The 13,053-nt window shown below is 44.5% G+C and overlaps 1 protein-coding gene across 2 annotated transcripts in view; it reads left to right on the top strand.

Moving 5' to 3' along the window:
- The first annotated feature begins 2,017 nt into the window (after positions 1–2,017).
- FRAS1 (Fraser extracellular matrix complex subunit 1) overlaps positions 2,018–13,053 on the top strand; it is a 326,081-nt gene continuing 315,045 nt past the window's right edge. For both annotated transcript variants that reach the window (XR_006104125.1, XM_042469094.1), the window contains exon 1: positions 2,018–2,274. Coding sequence is in view for 1 of the 2 variants with exons in the window: in XM_042469094.1 (XP_042325028.1) it covers positions 2,208–2,274 (67 nt within the window). In the remaining variant the exon portion in view is untranslated. The remainder of the gene's footprint in view (positions 2,275–13,053) is intronic.

Here is a 13,053-nt window from a genome sequence, read left to right as displayed (position 1 = left end):
CACAAAAACTAAGGATGCCGGCCATGAACGCCTTCGACGTCACAACAACCAATTGCTTTGTTCTGTGACAGTCCAGCAGCAGTGAGAAAGGAAAGAAGTCCTGCAACATTTAACTTTCACAATGGCAGCAGCTGCAGCTCCTGGGTGGTGATGGCAGAAGGGGGTGTGTCATGTGTGTGTGCGTGTTTCTCTTTGTGTGTGAGTTTTGTGCAGATGCTGTTGGCTGCATGCTCCCCACCAACAGATGCTCCTCTTTGCTTCTGCTGCCACCTTCCTCCTTTTTGTCTCTTTATGACCACTTTGGACCCGATCTCCAAAAGCAGACAAGTCTAGAGGAGGGAAACTTCTGCAGCATGAATAAGGAGATCAGGTTGCTCCCCCCCCCTCTCTCTCCTTCCACGTGATTCTCTGCAATCTTTGCCAGCAATCTCACAACCTTCCCCTCCTTTTCTTTCTTTCTTGTTGGGTCCATTTTCACGTTGAGAAAGGGAAGAGGACCTCCTTTTTGCTTCAAAAAAGAGCAAGGGGAGGGAGGGGAGGGAAACCCAGGAGACATCTCTCCTTGCTTTTCAGCAGCCTGATTTCATTTCTGAATTAAAAAAAATATTTGGCAGAGTAAGTGTGTCTCCTCCTCCTCCTCCTCCTCATCTTCTAAAAAACCTGCAGCCTGCAATGACTCTCTCTCTCTCTCTGCTTTCAGGACGTATTGCAGAGGGAGCTTTTTGCATAGAGAAGCAAAAAAATCGAAATCCTATCTGTACCTTTCCAGGAGAACTAAGGAGAGACATATGCATTATACACACCTTTTGCAAAAGAGAGAAAAGGAGGCAAGGCAAGGGAAAAAAGGAATAAAATACAAACCACCCCAATATCCAGCTGCCTTCTGCTCTGAAATACTTCTCTTGGTTGGTGAAGGAGGGAAGCAGGTTATAGAAAAGTGAGGAAGGGGTGTTGAGAGGGGGAAAGACTCCAAACTGCAACACTAATCCGGTTTGACACCGCTTTAAGTAGCCATGGCTCCATGCTATGGCATTCTGGGGGTTGTACCTTGCTGGGGGTTTGGAGGACGTTTCCCGGACCCCCCCTTGAAAAAAAGATGGTCTTGAAAAGCAGGGGCTCAAGGGAAAACATGGGGGGGTCCCCTCTTCTTGGCTTTGGCTGAACGGAGGGCGGCGCTGGTCCCTTTCGGAAAAGAGAGGGAAGTTGGCCCCAAAGGCGCGGGCTTGGAAGGGGCAACTGGGCTGGAAAGAGGCAGGGACCCTAGTCCTGGCCCTCCTTCCCTCTGGCTCCTCCGCCCCCGAAGAGGAACCCCCTCAAGCCCTCCCTGCCTCCTCCTCCTCCCTTCCTTGGCGCAGAAAGGGGGACTTTAAGGTCGCCCTCAGGGGAGAAAGAAGCCCCTTCAAGTCCTCCCGGCCTCTTCTCCCTCTTCGTCTTCCTTCGTCTTTTGGCGCAAAAGGGGGCCAGGGCCGGGGGACTTTAAGTTCGCCTTCAGCCCCTGAAGAGAAGAAGCCCCTCAAGCCCTCCCTGCCTTCCCTTCCTCCTCCTCCTCCTCCTCTTTCTCCTTCTTCTCCCTTCTCCTCTCCTTTCTCTCTTTCTCGACTCAAAAAGGGGGACTTTAAGGTCGCCCTCAAGGCCTCCCCAGCTTCTCCTCCTCCTCCTCTTTCTCCTTCTTCCTCCTCCTCCTCCTCTAAAGTCTCTTTGAGGGGGACTTTAAGGTCGCCCCCTGCCCCCTGAAGAGGAGCCCCCTCAAGCCCTGAGGCGCGACCCCTCCCCGCCTCCTCCTCCTTCTCCTCCTCTCCCCCCCCTTTTCTCCTCCTCCTTTTCCTCCTTCCTCTCCTCCTCCTCTTCTTCCAGAGAGAGACCCTCGACTGGCTTGCTTTGGAGAGCCTCGCCAGAAGGAGAAAGAGAAGGAGGAGGAGAGCTCGCCCTCCAAGGATAGATAGATAGAGAGTAACTCTGGAGCAGGAGGCTACTTTCTTTCTTTCTTTCTTTCTTTCCCTCCCTTCCTGTTCTTCTCTCCTCCACCTTGGGTATTCCCTCTCCCTTGTTTCTGCCTTTCCTTTCCTTTCCCCCCTTTCGGTCTCTTCTCTTGACTCAAGAGCTGCTTGTTTTAAAGAGAAGAGGATACCCTTCTTGGGCTTTAATGATTATTGTTTAACTTATTGTTATTACTCTTGGGAAAGAAGAGCCTTCTCTTCCGAGGAAGGATGGCTTCCCCGCCGCCTCTGCTGTTCCTCTGGGCTGCTTTGGCCCTTTGGGCGCCTCAGGCTGAAGGTGAGTGGAGAACTCGAACTCCTCGGGGCTGCAGCCACACTGGAGAGATCGCCCGCTTTGGCACTGCTTGAGCTCTTGGTCTGGCCGAAGGCGATGGGATTCTGGGCCTTGGAGTTTGTTGTGGGCCCAGAGTGGAGCTGACCAACAGCTCGTACTTTCCTAACCTTTCTATGAAGTCTCTGTGCTTGTAGTTTTGCATCCACTGGTTCTTCTTGCCCAGCAGAAGACACTTGAGAGAGTTTGTTCTTGAGAAGGCAGGGAGGCGAGGGGAGATGGATGCAGCAGAGCAGAGCTCAACATGATTCCAAATGGAAAGAGAGGGAAGGAGGAGAGGACTTTGGGGCTCCTGAGGAGCTTCTGCAAGAAGGGTTTCCTCAGTCACTGGGGGGGGGGGATTCCAGATCAGTGGGGATGTGGATCTACACCAGGTTTTTAGGCTGAACTGAGCTGTCAGTGGAGCTCAACTCTCTCCCTGGAGTTTATCAGGGGAGGAATTTCCCTTAATTTCCAATGAAAAGAAAGTGGGGCCAGAACGTGAATCCAAAATGAGTTCGAACTGGCTTCCCATTGCCCGAAAATAGCATGCCATTACGTGAAACCCCATGATTGCGTTCGAATTGCCATTGGATTATACTTCCAATTTCCCTTGTCTGATAAACAAGTATAGGGTTTGAGGTGTGCATGTGTCTATGTGCCTTCAAGTCACCTGTCGACACTATTAACTTAATAGACTTTTCTCAGTATGTAGAGCGATCTTGTAGCACCTTTGAGACAAATCAAAAGAAAGAAGTTGGCAGCATGAGCTTTCATAGACCTGAGCCTACTCCCTCAGATGCATATGGCTTTTCTGAGGCAAGGAATCCTCTGTAGAGGTGGCCTTGCCAGTTCCTGGAATTTGTTGGCAGCCCCCGTTCCAAGTCCTAACCAGGGCTGACCCTACACTTTGGATAGTTCCTTTACATTACAGATAAGAGCATGTATTCACTGCCTGAGTGACATGGAAAGTCACCAACTGTGACTCTATTCCATTTGTGCCCTTGAGAATCCAAAGACAGTGCAATGTTGAAATCATCCCATCTTGGACCAGATGATGTGATGTGACCCAGAGTGATAACTTGCACTGTCTTACCTTTCTTTGCAAAGCAGAACAGTAGCAGGATCTGGTACACTGCTTAGCAAGTTGTGAGAGTGAAGCAGCATTTCCCCTAACCCCTGCAAAACTGCCCCTGCCACATGTGCTGGGAACCAGCAGCTCCCACTATCCCCTCCCCATTGCTGGCTGGAGGTGCTGGGAGTTGTATTCTAACACACCTGGAGGCTACTGTTTTGAAGGGTGCTGGTTGAAGGAGCTCTAGATGTTCTGCTGCCTGAGGCAGAAAAGCAAATTTTGCCCCACACTCCCCACAAAGTCAAGATGCAGAGAAGTTAAGCTGCCCAAGATAACTTAAAATAGTTTTTTTTGGTGGAGTTTTCAGGCTATGTGTCCTGGAAGAGTTTGTTCCTGATGTTTCACCAGCATCTGTGGCTGGCATCTTCAAAGAATTCAGAGATTCTCTGTAGATGTCAGCCACAGAAGCTGAAATATAGCCTACAGCACTTGGTATTCATTGAAGGTCTCCCATCCAAGTACTAACCAGGGCTGCCCATGCTTAGCTTCCAAGATCAGATGGAATCTGGTGCTTTCAGTTTATTATTTTATTAGTGGCATCCATTAGGCAACCAAATACATCCTAGAAACCTGGGAGTATTTTAGGGTAAAGGAGTTCAGATATGCCAGTAAACATGCCAGGTAAATAGCTATTGAGGTTGGAAAACTTAACCTTTTTTGGATAACATTTCCCACAGTTCCCCCAACCTTATGAGAGCTGTAGTCTAGGAAAAGATGATCCCTCCCCTCACAGCTCTTTATAGTCATTACATATTGTATAATTAATTGTAACTCAATATATTTTCTAGTGTCACCCAGTTTGAAAATTGCTATTAAAAATGCCAGATGACGCATGGTGCCTGCCAACATTCACTTCTTGCATTCCCCAGTTCTTTTAATGCACATGTATCCCATGACAAGTTAGAAATGTGTGTATTTCAAAGTTGGCTTGTTTATAGTTTTGTATCTTATATATGAACAGCATGTTTCCAGAGGAAGGCTACCAAAATGGTGAAAGGTCTGGAAACCGTTGAGGAACGGCTTAGGGAGCTGGGTATGTTGAGCCTGGGGAAAAGAAGGTTCAGAGGTGACATGATAGTCTAGTCATGCTTAAATATTTGAAGGGATGTCATATTGAGGGCAGGGCAAGCTTGTTTTCTGCTGTCCCAGAGGCTAGGACATGGAGCAATGGATTAAAACTTACTAAAAGATGGCAGCTAAATATTAGGAAGAACTTTCTGATGGTAAGAGCTATTTGACAGTGGCATATGCTGTCTCAAAGTTAGGTGGAGTTTTCTTCCTTGGAGGTTTCTAAACAGGCTGGATGGCCATCTGTCAGGAGTGCTTTGATTGTGTCTTTCTGCATGGGAGGATTGGACAGAATGGCACTTGTGGCCTCTTCTGACTCTGTGATTCCCATGTGCAGAGAAAAGAGGCGCGCAATAGTGCTCAAGTTCATGAATAGACAACTACAGTACATCGTTGATATACTTGCTGGTTACCTTAAGCCTTTGATACATATTCAGCAGAAAACAGCTACATGAAAATATTTTTCCTTTACACCTGCCAGTTACAACTGCTAATGTTAATGTTTAATAGAGAGAGATCCTAACTGAAAGAAAGAAGTTGGCAGCATGATCTTTTGTAGATTTAAGTCTATTTTCCTCAGATACATTTGAGATGCATCTGATTTGCTCAGATGCATCTGAGGAAGTAGACTGAAGTCTAGGAAAGATCATGGTGCCAACTTCTTTCTTTCAGTTGTCTCAAAGGTGTTACAAGATCTCTCTACATAACTGGTTCTACAGACTAACACAGCTACTGTATAGCTTTGAATTACCGTTTAATGTCAGTAATGTGCTTGATGTAATATAGAACATAGGCATGGCATGTGTAGAGCTATCTGGCATCTCATGTATGCCAGATACCAATTTTTAGACACCTTGTTTGTTTGGAAAATAATTCATCCTGGCACTGTGTGATAAACATTAGAGCTGACATTACTCCACTATGAGCTGTTCTACATCTCCTCCCCCCTCCCCCAATTCTGACTGTTTGCAGAGAGCAGTAAGATTTATTATCGTCTCAGTTGTCTCAGAGCTTTTCTTAAAGGAGACAAGTAAGTGATTGGATGACACAGGAACCTGAGTGTGTAATTGTGCATAACAACTCTTTTCACTTGTTCCCTTTCCTCAGTCACTCATGCTTCAGTTTGTGTTTATTTTTCCTTAAGGGATCACCCACATGTTTGCATCTGGTTCTTGGCCACCAAGCAGAAGGTTGTTTCCACCTCCTTTGGTTGTGTGATTTCTCCAAACCTTGGGGATTGTTGGCTGTGGATATGCTTTCTGTTGTGATTACTCCTGGGATGACTGATTAAAGTAATGGCTGGATGCTGTGGTCAGTCAGACAAGAACATGCTTGACTTGCTGTATAAAAGGAAAAAGTATAGCATGATACAGGTGAACCCTGTGCTTAGATGCTCACAGATAAAAGGAAGTAGTAATCCCACCCTTCTCATCCTACCTTTATCTAAGAGAGGGCATTTGTGAACTTATGCATGACATGGACTAACTAAATAGAAGTTATCCTTGCCCTCTCTCAGAGCACTGGTATTCTATATCTTCAGGTGAACTAATTGCCAGGAGTATGTGTTGCCTGCCTTCAAGTCATTTCAGACTTATAACAACCCTAAGATGAACCTATCACAAGGGTTTCTTGGTAAGCATTTTTTCAGAAGGGGTTTGCCATTGCCTTCCTCTGAGCCTGAGAGAGTGTGAGCTACCCAAGGTTGTCCAGTGCGTTTTCATGGCTGAGTGGGGATTTGAACCCTGATCTCCAGAATCATCATCCCAAGCTCCAACCACTACACCATGCTGGATCTCCTTTTAAATGCCAGGAAGTTCAAGATAAAAAGAATTTGTCCATCTTACAAATAATAGAGTAAGGTGTGGGACACCTTGCTACAACACTAACTTAAGTCCAAAAACACACTGCAGAAATAATCCAGTTGGAGACAACTTTAATTGCCCCAGCACAATGCTCAGGAATTCTGGGAACTGTAGTTTTGTGGGACATTTTGCCTTCTCTGTCAGCTAACTACAGTTCCCAGGATTCCCTAGCACTAAGACAGGGCAGTTCAAGCGGTCTCCCACTGGATTATTCCTGCAGTGTGTTTTGGACCTTAGTTATATTTCAGTTCATGGATGATACGTTAGATTAACCCTGGCTACTAAAAAAATGGGACCTCGCTATTCAGGGATAGTACTGTATGTTTGCGTATGATATCCTGAGGACAAGGTTCGGGTGTTGCTTTTCATGCTCTGCATGTGAGTTCCCAGAAGCAGCTGTCTGGGTACTTTAAGGAAAGAAACAGACTGCTAGACTTGAGTGGCTTTGATCTAATCCAGAAAGGCAGTTCTTATGTTTCATATGCCATGCAACAGCGCATCTGACACCCAATGGATTTAGTACAGCAGTATGAATGTGGCTTGATGGAAATGGATGTTCTCCTGCAATACCCATCAAAAAGCCCTGTGTGCCTTTGTTCTGCTATGGATCTGTTTGCTAATCTCGGCTATCAAAATGTTGTTTTATCCTGTGCATCATTATTACAGTCTTGACACCTGCTCCCACTGTGGGATGGATGGAACAGGGGTTCCTCTAGCATTTAACTTGACTATGTGACAAAAAAGAACAGAAAAGTGTCTCATTTCACTCCAGGGCAAGCATTATCCCATATGTGGCAAGTTAGTTCTAGATGCTGGCGTTCTGTTTATGAAAATCCATTATGACATTTGGGGCAAGCTGTTTCCTGTTGGTAAAATGGGCTGAGGAATAGTGCCTTTTGACTGATTATAGCTCAGCAATAGAAAAAAGTGCTTTCTATCTTCTTTTAGAAGAATCAAGTAGCAGATGATGGGGAAGGGTTTTCAGTCTGCAGAATATTTCACAGTAAGAGAAAGCAATTCTATGTTAGATGGTACAACCTGGTACAAGTCATTTTCTGAAGATGGTAACTTAAGGTGGCCATAATTACAGCATTGTCAAATGTACTTTCTAGACCACAAATCTTAGAATCCAGCAACATGCTGGCTGGATGATTCTGGGACTTGTGCTCCAAAAAGAGTAACTTTTGCAAGCTCTACTTTATTGTTGTTGTGTCTTCAAGATGTTTTTGACTTATGGTGACCCTAAAACTATCATGGGCAAGATTTGTTCAGAGGGGGTTTGCCTTTGCCTTCCTTGGAGGCTGAGAGAGAGTGACTTGTCCAATGTCACCCAGTGGGTTTACATGCCCAAGTGGGGATTTGAACCCTGGTCTCCAGAGTCATAGTCCAGTACTCACATCACTACACTATGCTGGCTCTCCTAATTTATTATGTCCATTCTTAAAATAAAATTGTCAGAATATTACTTGTACCAGGTAGGAATATATGTCCATCTATCCCAGTACTGCTTGCTCTGACTGGAAGCTACTCTCCAGCACTTCTGTGCTGAAAGAATAGGTCTTTACTTCAGATAAATTAAATTCAGAACATCACCCAGTCCTTTATTTGGATTTATAATAGCTGATGTGAAATAGAATCCTTATTTTGCCAATAATTGTTCATTAACATAAGATGGGAAAAATCACAACCTTTAACAACCCTAGTTAAATCCTCTTATGCATGACTAATCTGCAGAGAATCTTTTTGAGACTATACCTTTTGAAAAGGTAAAGGAGGAGGCATTATGTGTGCTGGGTCTTCCTTTTCCATATCCCCAAGGCATTGTGCAGTGCACTCAGATGGTTTCTCCTTCTTTGGCTTCATTCATTATTGATCCAAGTGCAGGAAAGACACCTGGCTGCAAATGACAGGAAGGAATGCAAATTAAATGTACAGGAATGGCAGAATTCAAAGGCAATGCTGTGTTAGTCTGGAAAATCAGTATGCAAAGGGATCTTGTAGCACCTTTGAGACTAACTGAAAGAAGTTGGTAGTAGGAGCTTTCGTAGGCTTGAGCCCACTTCCTCAGATAAGTGGAAAGTCCAGGCATAGACCTATATAAGCAGTCCATGTGTGAGAATCTCCATGTGGAGATGAGATGATAGGTTCAGTTTAAATGATGGTCTTGTTGGGGGACAAGGCAGGAGAAAGGATGTTGCCTAAAGCCAAGGTGAGTGGCTAACCATAGGAGTATTGGGATGTAGCATGGGAATCAAAAAGAAGATGTGATGAACTGGCCAAGAGAACCTCCCTCCCACACCATGAGGCTGGGATGTTAACTAGTGTTATAATGTGTGTAGTGTGCTAGAAAATCATTGTCTCTGTTCTGTCAGGGATGATGGGAGTTGTGGCTCTTCACCTGGCCTGGAACTCACCACCTGGTTGTGCACCACGCTGACCAGTTTTGGCCAGTTGTTGTATCTTTGCAAGAGTTGCAGAGAACAGGCTGAAGACCCCGACAAACTCTCCAAGCCTTCTCACTCTTGCTTCCACAGAAGTCTTCACCCTTCTTCACCAGGGTCCTGCTGGTTCTTGTAGCTTCACCCAAGACACCAGACAACTCAGTAGTCTTATATAAAAGATCTACTTTATTCAACTATATACACAGCTCCAAACAATACTCAACTCCTCTCTCTCCAATCCACTCTACAATCCACTACTACAACCCACAAAATGCATTGGGACGTATAGTCATTATTATAGCCAAAGCATGGCACCACCTACTGTGGTCTGTTTCCACCCAGTAGGCGTGTACATTATTCCCATTGGTTCTCCTTGTTCATCCCACAATTAATGATTTCATCATCTCAGCCTTGACCACTTAACAATTGTCAGGTGTGTCCAATTATCCACTTTGCAATTCTTGTCCTTGGCACTCTGGACTTGTTAATTGTATTACCATTTACACCTGTGTGGTTCTCCATTGGCTTCTGCTGAGTCACTCTGACTCTCACATACAATTTTTTTATTTCACTTACTGTAGGTCCCATGTTGCTTTTTCCTTAACATGTTCAACCCACTGTTGATGGACTGCACTTTGTGGATACATTCCGGTTCTGTTATTTTTCTTTCCAGTCTCTCTTTGTAATTTTTTTGTTCAAGGATTGCTGTTTTGAGGTCCGAGATGGAATGCCCAGCAACACTGAAGTGTTCTGCAACTGGTCTTTGTGTATTCCTATTCTTAATGTCTGATTTATGTCCATTTATCCTCTGGTGCAGAGACTGGCCTGTTTACCCAATGTAGAGTGCTGAAAGGCATTGCTCACACAGTATGGCTTAAATCACATTAGAGGATGAGCAGTTGAAAGTCCCTCTGATATTGTGGGTGGTGTCATTAGGTCCTGTGATGACATTTCCTGAATACATGTATGGACAAAGTTGGCATCTGGGTTTGTGGCAAGGGCAAGCCTTTGTATCCATGTCCTCATCTGTATTGGGTGTCCTCCTATAGGTAAATAACTGTTTGTGGTTTGGAGACTATCTGTAGGTGAATAAAGTCCTGCCAGCAGGAGTCTTTGAGACTCCCTGGGTAGGGGAGAAAACTTTTGCATTTTCTTCAGACCAGTTGACATAATTTGGTTTTGGAGAGGAGTGTTTTAAACATATACAGTGGTGCCTCATTATCTGGTGGGATTTGGTTCCAAGACTGCCCTCCCTCCCCCGGTGGATTCTAAAATCCATGGATGCTCAAGTCCTGTTATATGTGGTGTAGTAAATTGTCATCTGATATATAAAATGGCAAAATAAAGGTTTGGATTTTTGGAATTTTTTGGGTGTGTGAATATTTTTGAATTGTAGTTGAATGGGATGCAGAATCCTTGGGTATGAAGGGCTGACTGTACTGTAGCTGTTGTTTCGATATTTTATATATTTTTAGCTATAAGATTCTTTTGAGCCTTTTTAAAGAAAAGACATCCAGAAACTATCTAGTGCTGGAGAAGTCATGTGTGTCAACAACCTCCAAATACCCAGAGAATCTAATGGCTCACTGGGGATTAGAACCTGGGTCTTCCAAGTTTCAGGTTACTATCCTAACTACTGTACTCGGATAGTGATGCTCGGGGACAGTTGCTTCTCAAAAATGGAGCTTAATTGTGGCGTCCCTCAGGGTGCCATCCTGTCCTCCATGATATTTAACATTTATATGAAGCCGCTGGGAGAAATCATCTGTAGACATGGGGCGGGGTGTTACCAGTACGCTGATGACACCCAAATATATTTCTCCATGTCTAGGGCATCAGTGACGATGACAGATGGCATTTCTCTCCTCAATCAGTGTCTTGAGGCAGTAATGGACTGGATGAGGGAAAACAAACTCAAGCTGAATCCAGACAAAACGGAGGTACTTACAGTAGCGGCTCCTAAACCAGGTATTGGACTGCAATCTCCAGTTCTAGAGGGGTTCACACTCTCCTTAAAGGACTGTGTTCGCAGTCTGGGGGTGCTTCTTGACCCGTCGCTTCAGATGAGAAATCAGGTGAATGCGACAGTCAAGAGCGCCTGCTATCAGCTTCGGCTGATATGCCGGCTGCGTCCTTTCCTGGAACGGTATGACCTCAAAACTGTAGTAGATGGTAACCTCAAGACTTGACTTTTGCAATGCGCTCTACATGGGGCTACCCTTGTGCCTAGTCCTAAAACTTCAATTGGTAAAGAATATGGCGGCCAGGTTGATCACTGGAACATCTAGGAGTGACCATATAACACCAATATTAAAGTCACTCCACTGGCTGCCTATTAGTTTTCGAGCACAATACAAGGTGTTGGTTATTACCTTTAAAGCCCTACATGGCTTGGGCCCAACCTATCTAAGGGATCGCCTACTTTCATATAACCCACCCCGTACTCTCAGGTCCTCTGGGAAGAATTTATTGCAACCTATAAAAACTAGACTGACTGCAACTTCCCAGAAGGCCTTTTCTGCAACCGCTCCCAGCCTGTGGAATGGCCTGCCGGATGAGATCCGTCAAATCACCAACTTAGACAGCTTCAGTAAAGGCAGGCCTTTCCAGAATAAACTACTCGGCTATGTGGTGATTGCCCCCCCCTATATATTATGACTGCCACTTTTATTGGTTTTGTTATGTAATTTTAAATTCTGTATTATTTAATCCCCTCTTTTAAGGGGGGATATTTTGTATATATGGTTGTATTTTAACTCTTGTAAGCCGCTTTGATTGTTTTTAACAAAAAGTGGGATATAAATAAAACTTTTATTATTTATTATTTATTATTACTCCACCATATTGGCTAGTTGGCGGTCCCCTTCTGTTCCAGAATTTGCTTCTTTACAGCATATTCCTTACAGCACAAAACAAGGAGCCTTTGCAAAATCAACAACCCTGCATTTTGTTTCCCTAAGACTGAAGGGATGCAGTCGAATTGCTGCATAGTCACTGGCCTTGACACTTTTATTAACAGCTTGGCAGGTGCCTTACAGAAGTGACTGTTGCTGCCTCCTTTGGGAGACCAACTGCAACTTGGCCTCAAATCCTTCCTTTGTCTCCACATACCCAGGCGGTTTTGAACCAAATCCTCATGTCCTTCAGAATTTCTACCGATTACAGCTGCCAGAACATGTCTACATCTTTTTTTTTTTAAATCTCTTTTACTGGAAGAAAATACCAACATCTTTGTCATTTCTGCATTTCTCTTAGCTGCTTTTATAGGTGCTTCCCTTTTTCCTTTAAAAAAAGTTGAACAACTGCATATGTATGACACAGACTCTTTAAAGTAAGTTTAAAAGGGGGGAAAAGGAAAAAAAAGTATACAGTATATATTTTTAAATGATAGCTTTTCCAAGCGATGTGATAGCCTGGAGCTGGTAAAGATAATTTTCAACACTAATGGAAGGGGAATAGGGGAGAACTCTTTGGCTAAACCCAGCCTGTTCACCCTAGCTTAAAAGAACAGGCAAGGCATTGAAGAGGGCAGCTCTTCTTTACTTCCTCAACCATCCAGATCTTAGGAAATGTGTGTGTGTGCCTTTAAATTGCCTTGCAACATATGGTGATCCCATGAATTTCATAGGGTTTTCTTAGACAAGGAATATTCAGAGATGTTTTTGCCAGTTCCTTCCTCTGAAATATAAGCATGGTATTCATTGGCAGTCTCCCATCCAAGTACTAATCAGGGCTGACTCTGCTTAGCTTCCAAAATCTGATGGGATTTGGTGCCTTTATAGTATTTAGGCAGACTTTACAACTCCCAAAATTTCTTAGCTAGTTTAATCTTTCTTAGAGTGAACTCTCATAGAATCACAGAATCATAGAGTTGGAAGAGATTGCAAGGGCCATCCAGTCAAACCCTCAGCCATGCAGGAAATCTAAATCAAAGCATCCCTGACAGATACCCTTGGCTGTGTTGGCTGTGGAAATCTGGAAACAGAGATCCAAAAATATAACTTTTCTAAGCTCTGCTTACCCAGCATTCTCATCCCCCATCCCTGTTTTGTGTCCATGGTGACTTGGGGGCTGTGCAGACTGCCCCTGAAGGAGTGACCTGCAGCTGCCTTTGTCTATTCCAGATCGGGGCCGCGGCAACTACATGCTGCAGCTCTGACCTGGCCTTTCCATGGTACAAAAAGGAGCCACAAAAAGTGGCTCCTTTTTACACCCTGGAAAAAGTGCTGTAGCTGCTGCA

Source organism: Sceloporus undulatus, chromosome 5, assembly GCF_019175285.1.
Source record: "Sceloporus undulatus isolate JIND9_A2432 ecotype Alabama chromosome 5, SceUnd_v1.1, whole genome shotgun sequence".
Lineage (NCBI taxonomy): Eukaryota > Metazoa > Chordata > Lepidosauria > Squamata > Phrynosomatidae > Sceloporus > Sceloporus undulatus.
Note: the sequence above shows the minus strand (reverse complement) of the source record. Positions and strands in the feature narration are given on the sequence as shown.